This window comes from Dipodomys merriami, unplaced genomic scaffold (assembly GCF_024711535.1).
Source record: "Dipodomys merriami isolate MVZ:Mamm:240054 unplaced genomic scaffold, mDipMer1.0.p SCAF_335, whole genome shotgun sequence".
Classification (NCBI taxonomy): Eukaryota; Metazoa; Chordata; class Mammalia; order Rodentia; family Heteromyidae; genus Dipodomys; species Dipodomys merriami.
Window position 1 is genome coordinate 1,101,500 of NW_027204882.1, and position 25,498 is coordinate 1,126,997.

The following is a 25,498-nucleotide window of genomic DNA, read 5'->3' on the forward strand; positions in this document are numbered from 1 at the left end:
GTTATGAGGGGGAAGAATCATGGTCTGAGGTCAATTCCATGTAAAAATGTGAGACCCTATCTGAAAAACAACTAAGGCCAAAAGGGTTAGAAGCATGGCTCAAATTGTTGAGAGCTCACCAACCAAGGACAAATTTCTAAGTTCACATCCAAGCAACACAAAATATTAATTTGAATTAAGGAAAAATGATAGGCAGAGAAGGGAAGGGGGGATTATCCAGACACCTTAAAGTTCTTTAGCGTTACTTCTTTAAAATATTTTCATTTACTGAGAAGTATTTTTAAGTTCAAGTGTACTAATCAAAAGTAGGCATAGTTCACAGAAGGGAGGAATATGAGAAGGTAAACAGGAAATGAGACTAAAATATAGCCTGTAGTATGATACAATCCACTACAAGAGGCCATAGAATAGCACATGGCAAATTCTGTGGAAAAGGAACAATTAAAAAAAAATTTCAGCCAGGGATTGGTGGCTCATACCTGTAATCCTAGCTACTCAGGAGGCTGAGATCTGAGGATCACAGTTCAAAGCCAGCCCGGGCAGGAAACTCCCTGCGGCTCTTATCTTGAATAAACCACTCAGAAAATTGGAAGTGGCACTGTGGCTCAAGTGGTAAAGCGCTCACCTTGAGCTGAAGAGCTGAGGGACAGTGCCCAGGCCCAGAGTTCAAGCCCACGACCGACAAAAAACAAACATAAAACGTCAGTCCAATGCTGCTGTTTTACCAAATAAAAATATATCAGATGAATTCTTAATTCCTGCACTTAGACTGGAAGTCTATCACTAGTCTATGGTGAGCATAACACTTTTGTCATGTATTTAGGACACTTAATCTAGACTTGAGCAGGTCAGGAAGCACTAAATTAAGCAAGCATGACCAGGTGTAGTAGTTTTGGGCAGTGCCAATTATTATTTGGACATGAGTTTGTGCTGATAAAAGTGCATGTATTGAAGGCTAGGCCCCAGATGATCAATTCATGTCCAAAGTGAAAAGCAATTAGGTATAAGGGTTGTGATTAACATATTTATCCAGCTAACCATCAATTGATCCAAGGATGGAATCCTAATAGGATAGAATTGGGCGGCCGTAGAAACGAGGTGAGTGACTGAATGGGCAGGTCACTGGTTTCATGCCTTAGAAGGGTGTATCATTTTTATTTTGTCAGTTGTGAGCTTGAACTCAGGGCCTGGGAGCTGTCCCTGAGCCTCTCTGGGCTCAAGACTAGTGCTCTACTACTTCTACCCTTTTCTGTTTATGAAGTACTAAGGAATCAAACCCAGGGCTTCATGTATGCTAGGCAAACACTCTACCACTAACCACCATTCCCAGCCTCTGGAAAGGTATATCCTGGGTGAGATTATAAGTCAGTTAGAGCAACTGCCTAGCATAAACAAGGTCATGGCTCAATTCCCAGCCCAAGTTGGTATACCTTTTTTACAGCCCCCTTTGTCTCTGCTTCTGGCCATCATGAGGCCAGCAGCTTAGCTCCACTATATCTGCCTCACAGCTGGCCCAGAAACAACAAAGCTGTCAAGAATGTACAGTAACCTCTGAAACCATAAGCCAAAATACATCTTTCCTCCTTGATATTGCCTCTCTCAGGTATCTGTCACAGTGATGAAAAATCTGATTACCGTAATGGCCAAGCTAGCCAAATGGTATAGTGTTAGATGTTTCAAAGTGAGAGGCCAAGGTTTGTATTCTGGATCATTATCAGGTTCTTGGGCAAATTCCTAACCTTTCAGAGCTGCAGCTTCCTTATCGGGCTACTGACAGTACTTTCTGAAAGAATTAAATGGAAGATTAAAGAAACTGATGGAATACAAGTTAGGACCTGATACAAACTTGATATTTGAAACATGGATTAAAAAAAAAAACCAATAATGCAAACAAGATGTTTTATTGAAATAATTACAAACAAGATGTTTTATTGAAATAATTACTAAGTAATGATACACTATGAGTAAAGGCATTATAGAAACTTAAATAACATGCTTAACATTAAGGGAATTCAGGTATATTACCGAACTCAATGTCTGAATTTGGAAAACAAAGTATAATTAATTCTACCATTATTCTTCAAGGAATCTTCTCTGCTGTAAAGACTTGAGATGCTTGTCTTCTAGCCTTGAAAAGGAATTAAAAAATTATTTGAAAATGAACTTCAAGAAATGGAAACAAGAAATTTTTCTTTGTTGTTTTTGTCGTTTGTTCGTTTATCTGTTTGGGAGGGTAATGGGCACAGAAATGGTGAGACAAAGGGTGAACAAATGCAGCAGTGGTACTCATTAGATACTATGTTGAGAATGAACTATACAAATTGTGGGTGGGGACAGGAAGGAAAATATGGGAGAGAGGAAAGGAGTGACATTTTCCAAAAAGAAATGTACTCTTTACCTGACTTATATAACTGTACCCCTCTATACTCATCTTCATAATAATAAAAAATTTAAAAATTATTTGAAAGCTATATTTAATTGATTGTACTATATCTATGATTAGTCTATTGTGGTTAAATTTTATGACTCCATAACATTTAACTTGAGATATAGCTCTCAAGTGATATAACTATAGGTCTATCATTGGTAAACAAACATCTTCATAGTTTAAAATAATTAAAATGAACTCCTAACTTAATATGACCAAACGAGAGGTTAGGTAAACAAACAAACAAACAAACCCTAAGAGTACAATTTGGTATTTAAGTAATTGCATAGAAATCTTATGAATTTTGAGTGGGTGGCTTACACCTGTAATCCTAGGTACTCAGGAGGCTGAGATTTGACAATTGAAGTTTGAAGCCAGCCCAAGCAGGAAAGTCCATGAGACTTTTTTTTTTTTTAATCTCCAATTAGCCACAAAAAGCCAGAAGTGGAACACTGGCTCAAGTGGTAGCTTTGAGTAAAAAAAAAAAAAAAAAAAATCTCAGGGACTGGGATAGTGCCTAGGCACCAGCATGGAAGAAAGGAAAGAGGAAGAAATAAAGGAGGGAAAGACGAAAAAGGAACCTTTTTGAAGCATTATAATTAAACTGAATAGTTTACCCTTACATCTCAAATTATTAGGTTAAAAAGATTAGCTATTTCTCCTTGCAAATAAAGTTTATTGCTTTCCCCTCCCCCAAGATCCTATTAGTTTCCATGTTCTTTCCAGTTGTGTATCTCATTTAGCTTTAGAGTGAAATCATCAATATGAAATACCCTATGGTAACAATGTGTGGATTAATATCCCGAGGCCTATGCATCCTCCAGACTTAATGTGCTATCATATAGCTTCAGTTACAACAAGTGGAGATTTTTCACTTCCTAGAAAATTTGCTGCAATATGCCAGTTAACTAATACCAATTAATTGAATAAAGGCAAGAGCTACATTCACTAAATCATTAATATTTACCAAGCATACAACACAGAACCCAAGGAATCACAAGAATAGAATTTTGATAGTAATAATAAAACCAGAAAAAATAGGTTATCAGATTGAGTTAGGTTTAAGGAATCTTTCTCCATCACAAGGCATTAAAAATTGTTACAGCTGGGCACTGGTGGCTCACACCTATAACCCTATCTACTCAGGAGTCTGAGATCTAAGGATCGTGGTTCAAAGCCAGTCCAGGCAGGAAAGTCCATGAGACTCTTATCTCCAATTAACCACTAGAAAACCAGAAGTGGCAATGTGGCTCAAGTGGTAGAGTGCTTGCCTTGAGCTGAAGAGCTCAGGGCAGTGCCAAGGCTCAGAGTTCAAGCCCCACGACTGACTAAAAACAAACAAAAAACAAAAAATTGTTACATATGATAAAACGAGACTTTTTTATGAAGCTGAGTGAAGCAACTGAAAGTCTTTTAAGTACCACTTAAGTTTAAAATGTTCAGCCCAGAAATTTATAAAAAAAAAACCTATTTGTTCAATTTAATGAAATAGGATAAACACAAAGGGATAAAATGAATTTAAACATTTTAAACTACATTTGGGGAAAAACAAAACCTGAAACAAGGACACAGGATGACCCACTGCAACAATGATACCCATAGGACAGTATGTTGGAAACAAACTACAACTTTGGGCATGTGAGGGGTGGGGGGAGGTGAAGGAGAGAAGGGATAGTGGGATAACAACAAGGGAAGGGGTAACAATGATCGACAATGTACTCATGTAACTGGAACCCCTCTGTACAGCATCTTTACAATAAGATTAAAAAAAATAACCAGTAAAAAAAATAAAATAAAGGGGCCGGGAAGGTGGCTCAGTGGTAGAGCGCTTGCCTTGCATGCCTGAGGCCCTGGGTTCAATTCCTCAGCACCACATAAGCAAAAAGAAAAAAGCCGGAAGTGGTACTGTGGCTCAAGTGGTAGAGCGCTAGCCTTGAGCTGAAGAGCTGAGGGAAAGCACCCAGGCCCAGAGTTCAAGCCCCACGGCCAGACCCCAAAAAAAAAAAAAATAGGGGCTGGGAAGGTGGCTTAGTGGTAGAGTGCTTGCCTTGCATGCATGAGGCCCAGGCTTTGATTCCTCAGTACCACATAAGCAGAAAAAGCCGGAAGTGGTGCTGTGGCTCAAGTGATAGAGCACTAGTCTGGAGCTGAACAGCTGAGGGACAGCACCCAGGCCCAGATTCAGGCCCCACGACAGACCAAAAAATAAATAAATAAAAATAAATAAAAAATAATATTTGGCCCACTCAAGCTTCCCATACTGAGATACTTACAATTTTCTCCTCAGGGGAAAGAGCACCCTCTACTGCCACTATTTGATATTGCTTGTGTTTTAAATTTCCCACAAACTTCCGAAGCTGTTTGAGACTGCTAGCCTCTATATCTTGTTTTAATAATTTCTGCATTTCTGGAGAAGGACATCCAGGATCAAATATCAGTAAACATAATGTTCGATTTTTTCTCTCTTCAATTCCAACAACTGTTCGACTATGACCTGTGAAAACATAATATATAATACACACACATATATGCATATATATATAATATCTATGCTATACACACAAATATTGTATAATTATTCTGGTATAATTACTCTATACAGCATGTGGATATATGTAAGTGCATTTAGAATATAAACATTGTTAGTTTCTGATGTTTATGTATCTGAGATCTCTTAAAACAAATGATTCGTTCTACTTCCTTTCACTTTTTTGCTTACTTTTAGATTTTTTAAAGACTCCATTACAAAAAATTCTGCAGCTATTTTACCACATGTCACTTTTCCTTTCCCAATTTCTCATTGAAATAATATCAAAGGAAAGGACTAGATATTTACCTAGCATAAAACAAAAGGTGAACAAAATAAAGTTAAATATACTAGAATAGCAGAATAGAGAACTTCATCTTTATGTTCCACACCCTCAACAGTGATTGCTTCACTTTATTTCTGTCAGTTCAGACCATCCATTCAACAGTATTTGTTAAATATCTGCATTCCAGGCACTATCCCAGTAGTAAGTTATTTATCAGCAAACAAGACAGACAAATGTGCCTGTCTTCATAGAGCTTCTATTCTAATAGAAAGAGACCCTCTATAAACAAGATAAACAAGTAAAGGAAATACCAGTGGTGACAGTCTGGGGTAGAGCTGTGCTTTTATATAAGGAGACGGCTGGTGGGGAGGGCTTCATCTTAGTGACTTCTGGATAAAGACTTGAAGGAAGTAAAGTATGAACCACGAAAGAAGACAAAGGCCCTCTAGAAGCCAGGAATACCATCATTCATTACCCGAAAATGTACTGAAATGACAAAGTAGCTCTGGAAATCAGAGTACGTCACAGTACTCCCAGCTCAGTTCTAATCTCTTAATCTGACTTAAAGCAACAGATGATTTGCTGTCTTATAAATTAATACCACTAGCTATGAGTTAAACTCACCTTGATGTTGTAGATAGATAGGAGGTTTAGATGTACATACGACCTTTGAATCCCCTTCCCTCTCTGAAGAATAATAGTTCAATATCCATTCAAACAAGCGAGGATGTGTACCCAAGGGACCAGTTGGCTTGTGGAAATCAATAATACGGCACCTATAAAGAATTGACAAAAATGGATTACTGACAGTGTACTTTGAAAATATTTTCATCAATATAATGATCTAATATACAAAGAAAGAACAAAGAAAAAATTAAAATTTTATTGTCTATTTGGAAAACTGCCATTTTCTTAGAAGATATATTTAAATAACCAAGAGCTTGATGGTTGATTTAATGGTTACATTTTTTTTCTAACATATAAACATCTCCTTGAACAGCTAAAGAGATACTTGCAGTTGAGTCTGGCCTGGGAAAAAAGGGAAAGATCTGATCTGAAAAATAACCTAGAGGTAGAAAAAACTGGGAGCTTGGGTCAAGTTGTACTTTCCCAACAAGCACGAAAATGAGGTCAAAATCCAGTATCACATAAAAAAACCAAAAAGGTCGTATGGACAATGATTCCGGAACAGACAAGAGTGCGGTGAGAATATGGGGAAGCAAAAGAAAACAAGGAAGTATGCGACCATGAAAAGAATACTTAGTCTGAGAGATGAAAAACTTAAAGGATAGGTTAAAGCCTAAAAAAGAAAAAAAGGATCCTAATGTACTAAAGGAAAGAGAAGTTCCCCAAACATCCTTCCTGCTTATTTTTCCAATATAATACACAGCTGGGCCCACCTTACCACATCCTGGTTAATAGCAACTTTATCAACTTTTCCATTAAAGGCAAACTGGACTTAGTACAGTCAATGATGGATTGTCTGTATGCCAAGTGTATCTATCCCTTGCATAACGGACTGTGTAATGTCTGAAACTGAGAAACTGGGACAGAAGTATCGAGTGGTTCTAATAGTCAAGGATCAACAATTTGAACGATGACCATGTACACACAAAGGAACCTATGCAGATGACTGCTTAGTTCAAAGAGCAACCCCAGCACAAATGTTACACTGTGGCTACAGCTGACTGTGACCTTAAAGGAAGAATCTGAAAAATCCCTAGAGTTCCTATCGTGTACACAGATACAACATCACAGATACAACATCAAGTGGAGGTCAGATGATTATGCAGCCCCTCAGTTCTAATTCTTACAAGACACAGTTCTACTACCTTCCTTGGACCTACTTTCTTTATTGCCAGTTCATACCAGTTCAATAATCAGCATGATTATTATTCTCTTCACTCACTGGCTCTATTATGAGCTGAATATAGTTAAATACACTCACTTTTTAATTTGTTTTTTCTTAAAGAAGAAAAAAGAAAAAGGTAAATAATGGTTGCCTCTGAAAAACAGGACTTGGCAGTAGAGAAAGCATGAGATAGAAAATAAGTTGCTGGGTTTTACTCCTTTTAATGCTATCTAATTTCATCCTTAAATTGTTCCTTTGATTAAAAAAAATAAAGTTTACAAAAACAAAAGAAGTTCCCTGCTATGGCAGCAACATTAACGAGGCTTTCTAGGTACATACTTCACCCTCAGGGAGGTCAGAAGTGTGTATATTTCACATGCTCCGATCCAAGCTTTTGTTCCCTGTAACCTGTTATTGAGTTGAGAGGCTCCTTGAGGATCAAAACCTTCCTTCCACGCATCTTCAATCATTGCCTGAATTTTTGGAATGCAAGGAATAGACATACCTAAAATTATATAAAAACAAGTTATAAGGCTGTTTCAAGTCACTTAATGATTTTGTTTGCTAGTATATCCTATATTAGAGGATCCTATACTAGTTTTTCAGTCATTTCTGTTATCTTCCAGTATGTCTTGCCTTCCAACCAGAATTCTAGTTTTTTTATATAAATTTTCACTACAATGCTTCTTTGTTAAAGCTATTCATTATTCAGGCTATGCATTAATTCACTCCTTATCACAGATATTATCGTTTGTTCAGTTCCGAGTACCATATTTCGCATACCTTTCAAGCAATCATCAAAAGTATCATCTTGTAATAATGATGAAAGTAGCATCTGGAAGTTTCTATAACCACATCCCCAACCTTTGTCACCTAAAGATGAATGAAAATGATCCACCACTGCAGAAAGCCACACATGCCTCACATCTGTGGCAATGTTTTGATAGTATCTATGAAGAGCTTCAATGATCCCTAAAATAGAAAAGAAATTAAGAGGATTTAGAAAGAGCTATATTATATATTTCTAACATCAACCTCCAGCTCTACAGCTAAATCCTATCACTCCATCCATTTTTTTAAATCTTCTCTCTGATATAACCCTCAAGTTTATGTTCTTGTTATAATCCAAGTTTCCTATTGCTGATTGTGTTACTGGGTACACTGAAATAAAATTATATTACCTCAGTATCTGTAGGACGTGGCAAAGGGAAGTACAATTGCTGAATGCATGCCCTCATTTCTGATCTGCTGCTATACATGGTACCACTCAGAAATCACTTAATTCTGATCAATTTGCTTCCAAACAAAAGACAAGAGTGGACATGTAGCTCTTAAGCAGTGTCCTGAGCTAGCATGCACAAGGTCCTTAGCTGTTATTCCCCAGTATTGCAAACCTCATGGGATCGTATCAATCTATGGTATATGAAATTATACAGCAAGCTAGCCTCAACCTTAACTTTATTTTAGATCACTATTCTTGCCATAATCTTGACTCTGGTCTAACTGTACAATCGAATTTTGCCCATGGTGTTTTAATTCAGTTCTAGTCTTTCACTTTGTACATATCTTGTACTAAAACAAACACTGAACACAAAAAGACAACTGTGACAATACTTGAAATCTCATGAACCCAGACTGCAAGTGTTATAACATGGATAAATAAATGTTATTAAGACAATATTCATCCCAAGAATCTGGAGATGATGCCTGTAATCCTAGTTTTTCAGGTGGCTGAAATCTGCAGGATCACTGTTTGAAGCCAGCCTGGGCAGAGGAGTTTGTGAAACTCTCTCTAAAATAAGCAAGAAGGTAGGCCACAGGAAGGTGGCTCAGTGGTAGAGTGCTTGCCTCACATGCATGAGGCCCTGAGTTTGATTCCTCAGCATCACATAAGCAGAAAAAAGCCAGAAGTGGCACTGTGGCTCAAATGGTACAGTGCTAGCCTTGAGATGAAGAGCAGTGGGACAGCGCCCAGACCCAGAGTTCAGGTCCCATGACAAACAAACAAACAACAATTACCAAAAAAAAAAAAAAAAAAAAAAAAAAGGTAGGCCAGAGGCAGGCCAGAGGCATCATAACCACACTGCTAGCCAGCAGCCAGCCAGCTATCAAGCAAGTGAGCGAGTATGCACAAGGCCTTGAGTTCAAATCCTAGTTCAGGTGGGAAAAAAAATGATACACCTGATTTTGTCCCTTTCCTCCAATTAGAACAATCACCTTATAGTTAGAATCCTACATATAAAATCCTTAAAGGATCAAATACTCTTGCCTTCAGAGGTCCTTTTTCAGAACAATCACTGCATTTATTCTTTGTGACTCCTAGTACTTCCAGATTACATTCTGACATATTAGAATATTTTAGCTCCTTGTGTATATTTTATTTACTCCGTAGATTCTGTGAAGGCCTATCGGTAGTCTTATGTAGCCCATTCTTTCTCATAATGTGGTATACCAAAAAGAAAAATCACTATTTTAAACTTGGATGAAGGGGATAAGAAAAGTGGTTTCTTCTGTTTGTTTTGGTCTTTAAGAAGGTAGATAAAAGGTGAATAAATTAGTCAAAAGGAACCTATCGTAGTTGTCATGCTTAGTATATAAAGAACAGAAATACAGATCATTTTAACCATTTCCAAAAAACGCAGAAAAATAGACTGGCACTTAAAGAAAAAGAAAATTAAAATGTTTACAACTGAGTTCTAAATGTTGTGAGTAAAGAGCAGGACAAACGTAAACTTTGGTATACATAGGTATCCTTATTACATATAATTAGGAGTACTTTGCTATTGGGAAACTGCCTCAGTAATCACATCATGTAACTGATTTAAGGGAAAATTTTCGCATAATCAAGTATTTTACTTTCCAAATTATTTTACTTTTGTTTGTGATTAAAATACAAACAAAATTGCAAGTATATATTATAAATGGACACTAAGAAATGGTTGTTTCAATAAACTTAAAGAATAATAAAAGTCTTTGCCACCAAATCAATCACTTCTAAATTTCAATGAAGTTTATAAAAAAGATGGGGAATAATGCCATTTATTCTTATATAAATATTTTTATTTTAAGCTATATGCACTAATGTACTATAGAACACTAATATAAGTAGACATTTTTATGTTTTTTTCCCCTGTACCCTAATGGTTCATATTTCGTATCAGCTGGAATGTCCTGTGACACATTATACTTTTTTAACATGGAAACCCATGAAGTTAAAAAAAAGTTTTCAGAACAGACTCCTGGATATAAAAATATATAATATGTGGTATTACAAATAAATAGAGAAAACAAAGGCTCAATAATTGGTATTGAGATAAAGGAACCCTTAGAAATGTTGTTACAAGTGAAAAAAAAAAGATCCCTACCTTCCCACCCACCCCTCCCACAATTCCTAGTGAAATTAAAAATCAAAATGTGCCAGAGGCTAGTGGTTCATGTCTGTAATTCTAGCTATTCAGAAAGCTGAGATCCACAGGATTGCAGTTCAAGGCCAAACAGAGCAGAAAAGTCTGCCAGAATCCATCTCCAAAATAAGTAGTTCTACCAATTGAGCTACACCTCTAGCAAAAAGACAGGCAATTGTGAGGCTGAGCTCAAACACATGTACCCACCTAAAAGGGGGGGAAAGTAAAACAGAGAAAAAAAATTAACTTCTAATTAACTTCACATTCAACATTTAAAGGCAAATCATAGACTTGTAGTCTTGTATTTACATTTATTCACCCAACAAAGGATTAGTGTCTTGAACAATTAAAGGACTCCCAGAAATAAAAAATAAAGACAAGCTAATATAGAGAGACAGAGTTAGCAAATAAGTAATTTCTTTCAGCTAACTCAGAAACACTCAGAAACGTATAGAGTATGTTTCACCTCATGTTCCATTAAATGGCAAAAAAAAAAAAAATCACTCAGTATTCCCATATTAATTCACACATATAATTATTCACACATTAGTGTGAATGTAGATTGCAATTATTTTGGAAAATAATTACTTGGTTAAGCTGAAGGTGTTCATACCCTTTAACTGAGCATTCAGTTCTGAATGCAGTTATTAAGAGAAACTCCTAATTTTTGTAAATTTAAAAGCAAATAACTAGAAATAACTTAAAAGGTCTATGTCTGTGAAAACAGGTAAGATGGAATTCATATAGGGAAATATGATATAGCAGAAAAAGTGTAGTAACAAGAATCAGTATATTTAAATATAGTATAAGTAGATTAAATACATGTAGAATATTTTTACAGACATAAATACATAAGTGGTTAAGACTAAAAAACATAGTATGAGTAGATTAAATACATGTAGAATATTTTTACAGACATAAATACATATGTGGTTAAGACTAAAAAACATGGTTTGGAACAAAGCAGACTTGATCATAAATCCAGAGAGGTCAATAACTAGCCGTGGCACCTTGCCTTGGGAACTTATTTAACCTATGCCACAATGACCTCATTCAGAATCTGTAACAGTACACAAAAGGATATTTATTTCGAGTTAAATGCTAGAATATATACGAACTTCTTTTTTTTTTTTTCTTTTTGCTTATGTGGTGCTGAGGAATCGAACCCAGGGCCTCATGCATGCAAGGCAAGCGCTCTACCACTGAGCCACATTCCCAGTCCCTATACAAACTTCTTAACATCCAAAACTGTGGGGTAACAGAGTAGCCACTAGCTACATTATTATTCAGCATTTATAATATGGCTTGTCTAATTGAGATGTGCTATAAAGTATAAAATACGTAATAATTTTAGAAAAATGCACAACCAATTAAGCAATCTCAATCTTAATATTAAGTTGAGATCATGGGTTTAAGCTCCTAAAATTTGATTTTTATAAATCTGACATAACTTTTTTTTAAATTTAATTTAATTTGTGAACATACTGTACAGAGGGGTTACAATTACATGGGCAGGATAATGCGTACATTTCTTACCAAGCATTGCACCCTCCTCCTTTGGTTTACCCTTCACATCCCTTCCCAGCCTTCCCCCCTCCCCCCCAATCCCAATCCTTCTCCTTCCCCCCCCTTCCTCCCCCCCCCCCCCACACCGACGCTGTAAAGCTCATTTTGGACATGACAACTTGTACTTCTCAGAAATCTGACATAACTTTGATTCAGTAAGATGTTCCCTTTACAGTAGTAGTAGGAAAGGAATATGTATTCAGTAGAAACCATGATCTCTGACCCTTTCCTGAGTTATGGATATGCAGTGAGGTAAGCTCCATAGACTCTAGGGAAAATAACTGGTCAATAACCAGTACACTGGGGCTGGGAAGGTGGTTCAGTGGTAGAGCGCTTGCCTTGCATGCATGAGGCCCTGGGTTCGATTCCTCAGCACCACATAAGCAAAAAAAGAAAAAAGCCGGAAGTGGCGCTGTGGCTCAAGTGGTAGAGCGCTAGCCTTGAGCTGAAGAGCTGAGGGACAGTACCCAGGCCCAGAGTTCAGGCCCCACGACCGCCCCCCCCCCCAAAAAATAACCAGTACACTGCAGAACACTATCTTGCTGTGATATACAGTAGTTTATTTATATTAAATGCACTTTCAATTTAGGATTTTTTTTGGTGTACAATGGGCTTATCAAAACACAATTCACTTCAAGTTGAGGAGCTTCTTTTACCTTTTTAAATATTTGTTTTCAATGGTTTTAGGAAATTTAAAACTCCTTGAGGCTCACATCATATTTCTATTAGATAGCATTAATCTAGAACAACATAAACACTCAATAAAAACTCCAAAGATTGATTTCCAGTAACAAATTACACAATATAAATTATCTTATTATAAAAACATGTCTACAGATCCTTCAAAAAACATTTAAAAAATAAAAAATTAGGGCCGGGCACCTGTGGCTCACACTTGTAATTCTAGCTACTCAAGAGGCTGAGACCTGAGGATGGTGGTTGGAAGAGCAGAAAAGTCCCCTGAGACTCTTCTCTCCAATGAATTACTAAAAGAACTGTAAGTGGCGATAGGAGCAAAAGAGCTCAGAGACAGCGCCCAGACCTCCAGTTCAAGCCTCACAACTGACAAAAAATAAAATAAAAATTGGAGAGTGAGAAGTGCAGCCTAAGTGGTAGAGTGCTTGCCTAGCAAACTTACGAGTTCAAAGCCCAGAAATATCAAAACAACAACAACAACAAAATCAAAACATACACACTTAATTGGTTCTATCACTTCAGCGGCATATGCACTATTAAAATGATGGTAGTGATGTTTCAGTACTTACCAGAAGTTTTTGTTTGCCCATCATCAATACCAAGAGCCAGTGATTCCATCATGCCAGCTTTTACTCTATGAAATTCAGATGGAGGCATTCGTCCCCTATTTACTTCTATTTCCATTTGCCGTAACTGCTGTTGTTTATATCCTCCAGAATTATCTAAACCATACTGTCGCTTTTGGACATAAAAACAAATTACTTAATTTTCACGTCCCTGTACTTCAATGAGATGTTAACTTATTACAGTTTTAATATTTGGAAATTGATTCCGAAATATTCTGGTTTATATGTCATTTTTTAAGTCCCTAACTTAATAATTAACCATTTTTCTATAACTATGATAGCACTTCTTTGTAAAAACCTGCTTGCTTTCCTTACACTAAACCGATCTTTCTTCTAAAGGCAGAAGAATTCTGAATGTTGATGTTTTTAAGAAAACTTGTCAATCTTTGGTTCTGAGGTTAGTTTGCGAAGGTTTACTAAATCGTCATTCAGACAATCATACTGTTTAGTATGAACTTACATTTGTGTACACTGGACTAAGAACTCATATAGCATGCATAAAACCACCTACGGAAAAGCTTCTTTGAGATATAAACAACTGCAAAGGTACAAGATAAACCTCTTTAAATATTCAAAACATTTTGTTTGGACAATGTTCAAAAAACATTTTTGCCTTAGCAAAAGCCAATTTTCTTCTCTCTCAATTATGGTAAAAATATTTTGCATATAAATAAATCAACACCGAGTAAGAAATCCTAAGTCATATCTTCCAAACCATATTTCAAGGAACTATCCATGTGTAAAGTCAGAAAAAAAAAGATCTGAAGGTTAAACAAGCTCGAGGCTGGGTATAGTGCTGCATGCCCACATTTCCTGCTAATTAGAAGGCAGAGACAGGAAGATCACAGTCTAAGGCCAGCCTGGAGCAAAGTTAGAACAACATTTTATTTGAAAAACAAACTAAAAGCAAATAGGACTGAAAGTGTGGCTCAAGTCTCACATGGCAATACCTTGAGTAAAGTGTGGCAAAAAATGAAAACTAAAAAGGTCTGGAAGAGATGTTTAACACTCAGTATATTAAAGGTTTTGAGAAGTATACCAACTTGTCAAACTTAATTGATTAAAATATTTTTTGTTTGTACTATCCTATTAACACTCTAAAAACTAAGTAGTAGGCTGGGAATGTGGCTTAGTGGTAGAGTGGTAGCCTTAGCATGTATGAAGCCCTGGGTTTGATTCCTCAGTACCACATAAACAAAAAAGGTGGAAGCTGTGCTGTGGCTCAAATGGTAGAGTGCTAGCCTTGAGCAAAAAAGAAGTTCAGGGACAGTGCCCAGGCCCTGGGTTCAAGCCCAGGACTGGCAAAAAGCAAAAACAAAAACAAAAACAAAAACAATTAAGCAGTAGCACAAAAGAAAAAAATATGTTAAATTTGTGAGTTAGAAATGAGGGCACTGGGAAGATGGCTCAGTGGTAAAGTGCTTGCCTTGCATGATGAGGCTCTGGGTTCGATTCCTCAGCACCACATAAACAGAAAAAGCCAGAAGTGGCGCTGTGGCTCAAGTGGTAGAGTGCTAGCCTTGAGCAGAAGAGCTGAAGGATAGCCCCAGGTCCAGAATTCAGGCCCCATAACCAACCAAAAAAAAAAAAAAGGAAATGAAAAGGGAAATAATATCCATTAACGTGCTACCAATTTAGTTCAACAGCTGCTACTGTCCACCTAAGACAAATCTATCATCAAAAAGTACATTCCAATAATGCCCAGCCAGGTACTAGTGGCATGTGCCTGTTCTAGCTGCACAGAAGGGTGAGGTCCGGAGGACTGAAGTTTGAAGTCAACCTAGGCAGAAAAGTCCATCATGAGATTCCATCTCCAAAATAATCAGCAAAAAAAGCAAGGCTGGGGGCCAGCTCAAGTGGTAAGGGGTCAGCCAAGTGAGCCAGTTGAATAAGCTGATCAAGTATGAAACCCAGAGTTCTAAGCCTAGTACCAGAGGAAATAATAGAGAAAAAACAATAAAAAAAAAAAACCCTAACAAACTCCTCCCACAAGAATGTCTAAAATTGAAATTGTTAAAGTTTAATACAAAAAATTAAGAAAAAAAAGAATTTAAGATTGAAGACACATAAACTTGTAATCTTAGCTATTCAGAAGGCTGAGACCTGCCCTTCAAAGCCAGCGCAGGCAAGAAAATCCCTGAGACTCTGATCTCCAATTAGTACTAAAAGGCTGGAAAAGGAGCTGTGGCTCAAAGTGGTAGAGTGGTAAAGCTCAGGACAGTGTCCAGGCCTTGAGTTCAAACCCTAGTACCAGAATTTTTTTTTAATTTCTAAGTAGCTATCAAAATAGATTTGGAGTATCAGTTCCCTAATTTGTCCTATCAAATTATATAGATTTGAATATAAGTTTCACCACCTAATCCTTGGCAAATGATTTAACCATCTCTTCCCATTTCTTCATCTGCAAAGTAAAGGAGGAGGAGGGACTAAAATAACACCTTGTGGATTGAATGTGAAGGTTTTCAGATACTGTATTTGGCCAAAATAAGTACTTATAGTGTTCTTATAAACTGTATTAGACATAGAGAAAAATAGCTTAATGATAAGGACAAAAATAATAGTCTGAAGTCTTGTAAGTATATTGGAGAACTAAGATCTCTACCAAAGCAACATATTCTAAATACTATTAATCATTATACCTGTAGTTTTTGAAATCCTTCCATTTCTTGTCTGGATTCCTCAGATTTCCTCTTTCTGTCTTCTTGCTTTTGAAGCTGGAAAGCCAATTCTAGATCACTAGAACACTGTACTTCATCCATGCCTATTAGATATTTTAATGTTCAAAAATTTAAAAAAAGTCAACTTAAAAATGGACACAATCAGAGCTTACTTAGTAGGAAATATTTTGTACAGTCAATATTATTATTTGCTGTTCATTCATGCCTATACTGTCATAGAACCATGGAGCACAAATCTGGCAGAACTGCTAAGGGAATGACATACATCTAAATAAAAAATATCACTGAGTGCTTAAACTACACAAGCACTATTCATTAGTTACCTGATTTCATCTTCATGACAACTTTATGAAGTAGGTATTACTATCTATTGAGAAAATAAAATTTAAAATGGTTAAGTAACACATTCCCATTGATGCTTTTTTTTTTTTTAAACTGGTCCTGGGGCTTGAACTCAGGGCCTGGGCTCTATTCCAGAGCCTCTCTGTGCTCAAGACTAGACCTCTACCATTTGAGCCACAGCACCACTTCCAGCTTTTTCTGTTTATGTGGTTCTGAGGAATCAAACCCAGGGCTTCATGCATACTAGGCAAGCACATTACCACTAAGCCACATTCTTAGTCCCACTGATGCTTCTTAATGCAAGTATAGCAGATTTGTTTCTCAAAGCAATACTAAGTAACAAAGGCACATAAAAGTATACATTTGTAAAGTGCAGGTGTTAAATACTAACAAGAGTTTAGCCTCAAACAAATTGTGTAACTGTACAACATCCTGCCCTGCTTCCTCTCTCCCAGTGGCCTTCAGGATCAGTGCCTTCTGGCTTGTATCTTCTCTCCCTCATATCTATATTAGTCAAGAACCTAGGGAGAAACTGAACAGAGAGGAGGTAGGGGAGATGTGAGGGAAGAAGAGAGAGTGGGGGAAGAACTGTGTATACATCATGAGGAGATAGATTCTTCGATAGGCCATCTGAAGCCTAGACAAAGAAACCAATTGTGAGGTTCAACTAACTGGAGGCCCAGGGCTAGGAAAGTAAGGGTGGCAGCCTTAGTCTAAAGTCCAAAGGCTCAAGAGTCCTGGAAGAAGGACCAACTATGCAAGTCCCTGAGTAAAAAGGATGAATGAAGAATCTGATTACCAGGGGGGCAGCAAGAGAAATAGGTTCCAATCAAGAAGGAAGAGCCAAAGTGAGTCTGCACCTACTTAGCCTTTCCTGGTCTACCTGTACTTTCAACTTAATTGGATGAGACCTGCCCACATCTAGGAAAGGTCTTCCCCAATCAGTTTACTGACCAATTTCTTCTGGAAACATCCTCACTGACACACCCACAAGCAATACTTTATCTGTTTTCCTGGCATTCCTCAAAACAGACAAGTTATATCCAGCCTCCAACCTGGTCGTTTAATTAAGCAACCAAATAGTTTTCCTTCTCAAATCTCTCACCTGATGCCACATCTTCCCATTTGGTCCTCTTTCCACTAAATCTTAGGGCATGTAATCCAAAATTTGTTTATTTCCTCCCATACCCTGAGGCTATATGTAGTGATGTGCTGGGACCATATCTTTCTTCACAACCTACTACAGGCTTACAGTATATAATATACGTAGAAAGCCAATCATACTCTGAGCAAGAAGGAAGAGCTTCTACCTACTTCCTTGCAATTTTCCCAAAGGAATGTAGAAGACCAAATGGAGTTAAGTAGGAGACATTCAAAGTAGACTCTTGTCTCTTTGCTCCAGTAATTCTTCTCTTGGGGTTAGGTTGGGCAAGCAGGTAATGTGCATGGAGATCACTGATACTGATATTAGATCACTGATACTAAATGCTAAAGACCCTTGCATTGCTAGAATTATCTATACACCTTCAGAAACAAACAAAATAGAATCTGTATACTTCATGTGCAATTAAAAATTTTAAGTCTCATTGGCAACTTCCTAGTTTAGCAGTTTTACTGGCTAAATACTAAGCTGAAGCTGAGTTATTTCTATCTGATAAAGGAGTTCTCTCAAATTATATATTGTTGCTCCAGAGAAAAACGCAAGAAGTAGAAATTAAATAAGGTATTTTTAACTTCAAATGCATAAACATACCTTGTCTATAGGTGCTTTCTTCTAAATGCAAGTTGACATGTTCCTGGAGAATACTGTAATTTGTACAAAGGAGCCCACACATAGGACAGTCATAGAGTGGTTGATCTGTATTAAGAGGCAGAAGAAAGCTGATTTATTTTGACACAAGATAAGAAAGCTCCATAATACATATGCAATTCAGGACCCTAGAAATAGAAGAGATGTCAACTATGCTTCCTTTTATCACTTTCAAATGTTTTCTTTTTTTCTTCTTCAAAAACTCATGTCACTAGACTATAGCATCCTATTCCCCTTCTTGGTGGCTAGAATTTTCTGAAATGGTGGACACTTTCTTTCATTTACAAAGATTTCAGCACCTGAATCCAAAGTCCTTACACTGTGATCATTTTTAGCTACTTCAATATGCCAGTGAGGTGGTTCTTTGCTTTTACTTCCAACAATCCTTTCCCTTCACCCTAACTTAGACACTCAGTAACATTATTTTATTCTTGATTATCATCAGTATTAGCTGACCAATCTCTGAAATAGTCTATCTCAAACAATCATCATCATATTTTTTGTGTATTTTACAACTATAAAGTATCTAGCTTAATTAAAACCTATGATATAGAATACATAAGTTGATCCTAAAAGTTTTGTCATTCATCCATCTCCCTCATGATTGTTTTTCAGTCTAGATTCCACGTGTTCCCTGTGGAGAAAATAAATAAAACAACTAGATAAAATACCTTCAATATCTGTAAAATGCCTTGCTCCATATACTGTATATAAGCATTAGTTAAAACCCACTCCATTCGATTTTTGTACCTCTAATGACAACAAGTATTTACTTATTCAACTAAACATGAAGACTCCTGATACTATTATAACTGACATACTTGACACTGAGAAACTTTCAAAATAGTGTGCCAATAGTTTGGTGTCAAGCATTTCTCAACAGTGGGAATTGTTGTACTAGCCCATAATAGCAGTCATTAACAGCATCTACTTAGAAAACTGATGGGATCAATGGACAACAAATTAGAAATAAGACTAGATATAGTTATAAACTGAATTTGATAGTATGTCAACAAACTTGCAAGAGTTAATTAGATAAGAGAAAACATCCAACTCATAAGCAATAGAAACTATAATCTACATAGGAATAAAACTAACACAATTTCTAAAGAAAATAAAAATTCATGCCGCCTTGATGGATTACTGTGAAGATATATCCTGATCTAATATCAAATAATATTTCAACAATATTCTCATAGGACTTGAAAAATTATTCTAAAACTCAAGCAAAACCATAAAGTGAACTTGTCAGTTAATACTGAAAACAAAGAAAAAGGGAAGAACTTCCCTGTCTGATATTAATGGTATGTTACAAAATTATGGCTATTAAAAGTAAGACAACGAATAATAGCCAACTAAATAAAAATTAAGATCAGGAAACTGGTCCACAGAGAGATGTAAAAACTTCTAAAATACAAAAAAGTCAGTGTTAAGCCCAGTATACAGATACACACAATTTAAATAGAATAAAATAAATATGAAAAGGAGAACATAAACATTTTCAAGAAAATGTGAGAGTGCTTTAGGCCCTCAAGAGTCCAGAACTCTGCTTTAGACAATAAACAGAAAACAAAATTTAAGTCCTGCATAAAAGTGAAGTAAGCAATAACCTATGGATTAAGCTGAAGTTAAGGATTTTACTGGAAAAATATTTAAAAAACAACAGAAGTCAATATATGTGAACAAGAATAGAAGCAATTGAAAAAGCACATGACATAGAAAACAGACAAAATATATGGCATATACAACAGAGGAAATTAACTGGAAAAGACATTTAACTTACAGTCAGAGAACAGCATTAAAAAAGAACCTAAACACCAACTTTATGTTTTTACAAAAAAAAAAAAGTCTTGCAAAATTTAATTCAAATGAGTTAAGCTAAATGCAAATCTCTAAAACTTTTAGAATTGGTAGAGTTTTCAGATACAATACCAAAAGCATGACCCACAAAGATGAAATGAAGATGTGTTGCATAAAAATTAAAAAATGTCTACTGTAAGCTGGGTGCTGGTGGCTCACACCTGTAATCCTGTTCTCGGGGGACTGAGATCTGAGGATCATGGTTCAAAGCTAGCTCTGGCATGAAAATCTGTTGAGACTGTGTGAATGCCAGAAGTGGCACTGTGACTTAAGAGATATAGTGCTAGCCTTGAGTAAAAGAAGCTCAGGGACAGTGGCAAAAGAGGTCAAGCCACAGGACCAGCAAAAAACAAAAACCAAACTTGTACTGTATAAAAAGCAAAAATATCAGTCATATACATATACTGGAGAAAGTATTTGCAAAACACGAGTCTGATAAAAAGTTTGTATCCAAAATACCCAAAGAACTCTTAAAACTCAAATATAAGAGCTGGAAGAAAAAACAAATTCATCATTACAAATGGAGATTTCAACAATTTCTTCTCAAAAACTGACAGAACTACTAGATAAGAATTGAGCAAGGAAAATAATCTGAACATAAAACAACACAATCTATCTGACACATACAGAATTCTACCCAACAAAGCAGAATATACTTTTTATTTATTTCAAGAACCCAGGAGATATACCAAGATAGATCATTAATAACTTTAGCTACAAAACAAGGCTCCATAGATTCAAAGGAGTTATTACACAGGATATAATTCCCTGACCATAACAGAGTCAAACCAGAATTCACTAACTGAATAGAAGTTTATCCTCTGAAAATTAGGACATTTCTGCAATTATTTTAAATGTAGTTAAAACATTTTGTATCTGCATCAATATTTTTTTCATAATTGTATTTTTATATTGCAGTAATTGCAAGTAAGCAATGTTATGGACATGAGCTGGATTTTAAAGCATATTTACAGCCATCTGACTTAAAAAAAAAACAACTTCTAGGAGACCACATACTGAGGAGACTGTTAGTTATAATTATTTATAATAAATACTCAACCTTCCAAAACATTGGCATGTTTTGTTTTCATGTGGATTTCCATATCGTCACTACATGCCTCTACTTTGCCACAAAATGGACAGTCAGGAAGACTATACACTGCTTCATAAGTTGATCCTTTTATTTCAGACAATCCAGACTGCTTTTCCCTGCTTTTCAGCATTTTTCTAGATTCTGTTAAGTTTTCTGAGTAAAAGGCTTCCTGTTTTAAAGGAACATCTTTAGGCAGGCTTTGAGCTGAACTTTTTGGAGGGTTAGATGCACATGCCGAATGATCACTTGAATTAACTTCCCCAGTACTCTGTAGGGTATTGTCCTTGTTATCTGAAATCCCAAACTGTGTTGTGTCTGTCCTCTCAAAATTTCCTTCTACTGTATTCTGCTCAAAATGAGCTGTTTCAATATGAAAACATATCTCATCATAATTTACCCCCGACAACTTGCAAAATGGACAAGTAATTTCATTTTCCATGTGAACAATTAGGAGGTGAGTCTTCATATCAGGTTCTGAAGCTACTGTTTCACCACAAATATCACAGCAAAGCATGGTAGCTAGAAAAGAACACAATATCATTTTTAAGTTTCAAAGCCAGGATTTAAAGGAAAATACATTTCACAAAATGATATGACAATTCTTTGGTACTGTTGTATTTTTGTGGAAAAATTTCCAGTGTATTTACTGTTCCAAAATATACAACTTTATAAATCTCAAACAAAATTTTATCAGAATGATAAAACACTCATACTCCAAATGCTTCAAAATCTGAACATCTTTGTTTTGTGTTTTTGATGCTGGTCCTGGGGCTTACACTGAGGCCCTTGCTCTCTCTTAAATTTTGCTCAAAGTTGGAGCTCTACCATTTGAGCCACATCTGCACTTCTCAAAATTTGAGAAGTTTAAGGGTTGACATGCCACAACTAGAAAATTCAGTGTCTGACCTCACGTAAAAGGTGGCAGTCAAAACACAGGCATACTGAAAACAGTGTATAAATTCACCTTTGGGCTTTGTGCACTACATATGACACAAAAGTGAACTTTGTATTTAGAGTTGTCTCATCCCCAAAACATCTTATTATGCATACGTAAGCACTCCAAAATTACAAAAAAAATTCAAAAATTAGAAATATTTCTGATGCTGCACCTTTTAAATAAGGAACACTTAACCTGTACCTCATGTCCAATTTATAATTTCAAGAATTCAGTGCAAGCAATAAAACAAAATAACGTGAAGGATTAAATATTTAAAAATAAGAAAGAATTATGTTTAAAAAGCTATCCAGCCAAACTCATGGCTATAATCAAGAGGTTGAGATTCAGAAGATTACAGTTCAAGGCCAGCCTGGACAGAAAAGTCTGCTAGACTTGTTTCCAGCAAAAAGCAGGGCTGGAGGCACAGCTCAAGTGGTAGAGAGGTAATTGGGGCTCAACTACAGAAGAGAAGCAAACTTGAGTCCTTAGGTTCGACCCCCCCCCCAGTGTAAGATAGATAGATTTAAAAAAAAAAAATACATGCCCAGCTACTAAGTCGCATAAAATACTTTAAAACTTATTAAATTGTGAGGGAGTATAAATATGTCCTAATGTGAGAATCAACACTAATAACACTTCAACAGCTTTACACGCTTAATAAAGACTACTCTATCAGTCCACACATAAGGAAACCCTGGCGCTAATAGATCTCAGAAAATGGTGGTATTCAAAGTGCTAGTACAGTCTGCTCCACAGCTTGTACTCTCAGCCGAAAGCACACCAATAGTAGGAAACAGCACTTCCTAGCCTAGATAACCGACTTCGGGCCTCAGGTTCTATCACTCTGGCTTTCTCATCTCTTCCAGTGTCAGTCTACAAAATGGGTTACATTAGGTTGGCCAATCTCTTGTAGACTTTAGGGGCTAGTAACATGAAGGTGAAAAACAAACAAGAGAAGCAATCACAACCACCACTCTCCTACACCGTTCAGCTAAGTACTTCGGGGAAAACCCCCACACAAGAACAGAGAACGTTGTTCCCTCCGTTTACAGAAACCTGGCTTTACAAAACCTCCCTACATTGCTGTCCTTCTGCTCCTCCTTTCTCTCCAGACAGGTAAAAACTAGTTTCTACTTCTACAAGGGCGGTGTCTCGACTCCCCAGTGTCTTCTCTTCTCGGAGAGGAGACCTCCAGACCCCGAGGGCCTCCGCAGCGAGTGGGAAATCGGCCTAGGCCGGTAGCAGGTGCGGGGCCCGGAGGGGGTGGGGAGGGCCGGAAGGCGCGCAGCCGGGCCTGGGTAGGCCCCAACGTCCCGAGTGGGCCCCAACGTCCCGAGCGAGGACACGAGAGACGGTTCAGACGCGTCCCTGAGCCGGAGCTCGAAGCCCGGGAACCAAGACGCCACCGTCGGCGTCCACCCACCCGGAAACCGAGCGGCTCCGACACCGTGCTTCACTCCACCCGCTCCGGGTCCCGCCGCCGCAATCGCCGCGGCCTCGTAGGTAGAGGAGTCCGAGCGTGGCGCCCAGCCCCTCTCCAGACGAGAAAGATGACCGCCACGCACTCAAAATGCAGCCGACCGCGAAATGAAACGAAGACTCAAAAACACAAAGCACTTCCAGCCATGGAAGGAAAGGAATCCCAGCATGCCCTGCTCCACGCGGGTCTGTAGTGCATTCTGGGAGTTGTAGTCTTTTTATTCATCTCTTTCGCGCTTCCCCCCGGCCCCCCCCCACCCCCCCCCCCCCACCCCCGCCCCACTTCTTCTCCCTCCCGGTTTACTACTAGACAAACTAGACCCAGAATTTTATTTTATTTTTATTTTGTTGCTGGTCCTGGGGCTTGAACCAGAGCTCAAGACTACCGCTTTACCACAGCCACAGCACCACTTCCGGCTTTCTGGTGGTAACTGGAGATGAGTCTCAAGGACTTTCCTGCCCGGGCTGGCTTTGAACCGTGATCCTCAGACCTCAGCCTCCTAAGTAGCTAGGATTACAGGCGTGAGCCACCAGTGCCCGGCTCAGATCCAGAAAATGTTAAGGTCTGAGAAACTTCATAAGGCCCGATGCTAGGGCAAATGTGTCTATAGTTCTCCTTTATTTAGAGCTTTATTGAGTTACAGGCTATTCTTTGTATTAGTAGAGGAGCTATATAACTACATGTCAAGCTCAAATTAAGTTCTATAGATTCAAAATAACTAAGACAAGTCATTTTTTCAAGGTTACAAGATCATATGTACATATTTATATTTCTCTCCCAGTTATTTATTCAACAATAAAGATCACCCATAAGAACCATTATGCTTGGCACTGGAGCTGCGATAGTAACCAAAATACTGGACTTTTGAAGCTTACATTCTTGTGAGATGAGATAGTGGAAAGAAACTAGTGATAAAGGTCTGGGAAGATGACTCAGTGGTAGAGTGCTTGCCTTACCATGAGGCCCTGGGTTTGATTCTTCAGCACACATAAGCAGAAATAAGCCGGAAGTGGCGCTGTAGCTCAAGTGGTGGGGACCTAGCTTTGAGCTGAAGAGCTGAGGACAGCGCCCAGGTCCAGAGTTCAGGCCTCACGACCGACAAAAAAAAAAAAAAAAAAAAAAAAGCTATAAAGCAAAACTGAGTTAAAGATATACTAGCGTTATTAGAAAAAGGTCTTGTGGAGGTAAAGGAGCTGATGAATAAATCTTGCACCAACATTTCATTTAGCTAAAACAATAGGAAGGCAAACTTAGATGACTCAAAAAAGAACAAATAGTCAACAGAATATAATATTAGGGAGAAGGGGAAGAGTGATTATAAAATTAGGTCAGAGTTATAGACACTAGTCAAATCACCTAGGACCTTCTAGAATACTACTGAATATCTAAACAGAAGAATGACATGATCTGATGGATGCACAATATAAGGTTTTAAAAAATTATTCTGCAGGGTGCCAGATAGGGTAGCTCATACTTTTAATACCAGCCGTCAGGAGACTGAGGCAGGACTGTTTGATCATGAGTTCCAGGTTGACCTGAGTCATCGGGCAAGACCCTGTTTCAAGAACAGCAAATTATTCTGTGGGTTTATGGTTAAACATGGAACACTGAACCGGACATTTGTATTTCTTTGCTTCTCAACAATCTACTAAAATAACAGTATAAGATAAAAAATAAACAACTAACAAGTGCTTACAAACTTTGGAAGCTAGAATGAGCAATAACCACCTGAGAGGTCAACCAAAACCAAGCCATTCACACTCTACCAGAAATTTTTTTTAAATTTAATTTTATTTTATTTGTGAACATACTGTACAGAGGGGTTACAATTACGTGGGCAGGATAATGCGAACATTTCTTACCAAGCATTGCAGCCTCCTCCTTTGTTTACCCTTCACATCCTTTCCCAGCCC

The 25,498-nt window shown here is 37.4% G+C and overlaps 1 protein-coding gene and 1 pseudogene across 4 annotated transcripts; one reads left to right on the top strand and one right to left on the bottom strand.

Annotated features, from left to right (window-relative positions):
* Window positions 1-1,885: 1,885 nt before the first annotated feature.
* On the bottom strand, window positions 1,886-23,756 carry Zup1 (zinc finger containing ubiquitin peptidase 1). Of its 4 annotated transcripts, none has more exons than XM_069986965.1 (10): window positions 23,529-23,755; window positions 21,136-21,687; window positions 18,159-18,263; window positions 16,025-16,146; window positions 13,329-13,497; window positions 7,877-8,065; window positions 7,433-7,598; window positions 5,866-6,017; window positions 4,702-4,922; window positions 1,886-2,128 (listed from the first exon to the last, which is right to left on the bottom strand). In XM_069986965.1, the coding sequence occupies exons 2-10, from the start codon at window positions 21,680-21,682 to the stop codon at window positions 2,081-2,083; spliced, it is 1,719 nt and encodes a 572-aa protein (XP_069843066.1). In that variant the 5' UTR covers window positions 21,683-21,687; window positions 23,529-23,755; the 3' UTR covers window positions 1,886-2,080. The 4 variants fall into 4 exon arrangements, 3 of the variants coding, with proteins under 3 accessions (XP_069843066.1, XP_069843068.1, XP_069843067.1); XM_069986967.1 differs by having other exon boundaries at window positions 23,671-23,735; XM_069986966.1 differs by lacking the exon at window positions 23,529-23,755 and adding an exon at window positions 23,185-23,472.
* Window positions 6,453-7,048, top strand: LOC138803137 (rRNA-processing protein FCF1 homolog pseudogene; annotated as a pseudogene).
* Window positions 23,757-25,498: the final 1,742 nt, after the last annotated feature.

Excerpts from the sequence above, each read along its gene's own strand:
- Zup1 (XM_069986965.1), bottom strand. The coding sequence starts at position 21,682 with ATGCTTTGCTGTGATATTTGTGGTGAAACAGTAGCTTCAGAACCTGAT. Across the intron at positions 8,066-13,328 it reads TGGGCAAACAAAAACTTCTG|GGATCATTGAAGCTCTTCAT; the intron begins GTAAGTACTGAA and ends TTTCTATTTTAG. Across the intron at positions 7,599-7,876 it reads TTTTGATGATTGCTTGAAAG|GTATGTCTATTCCTTGCATT; the intron begins GTATGCGAAATA and ends ATATAATTTTAG.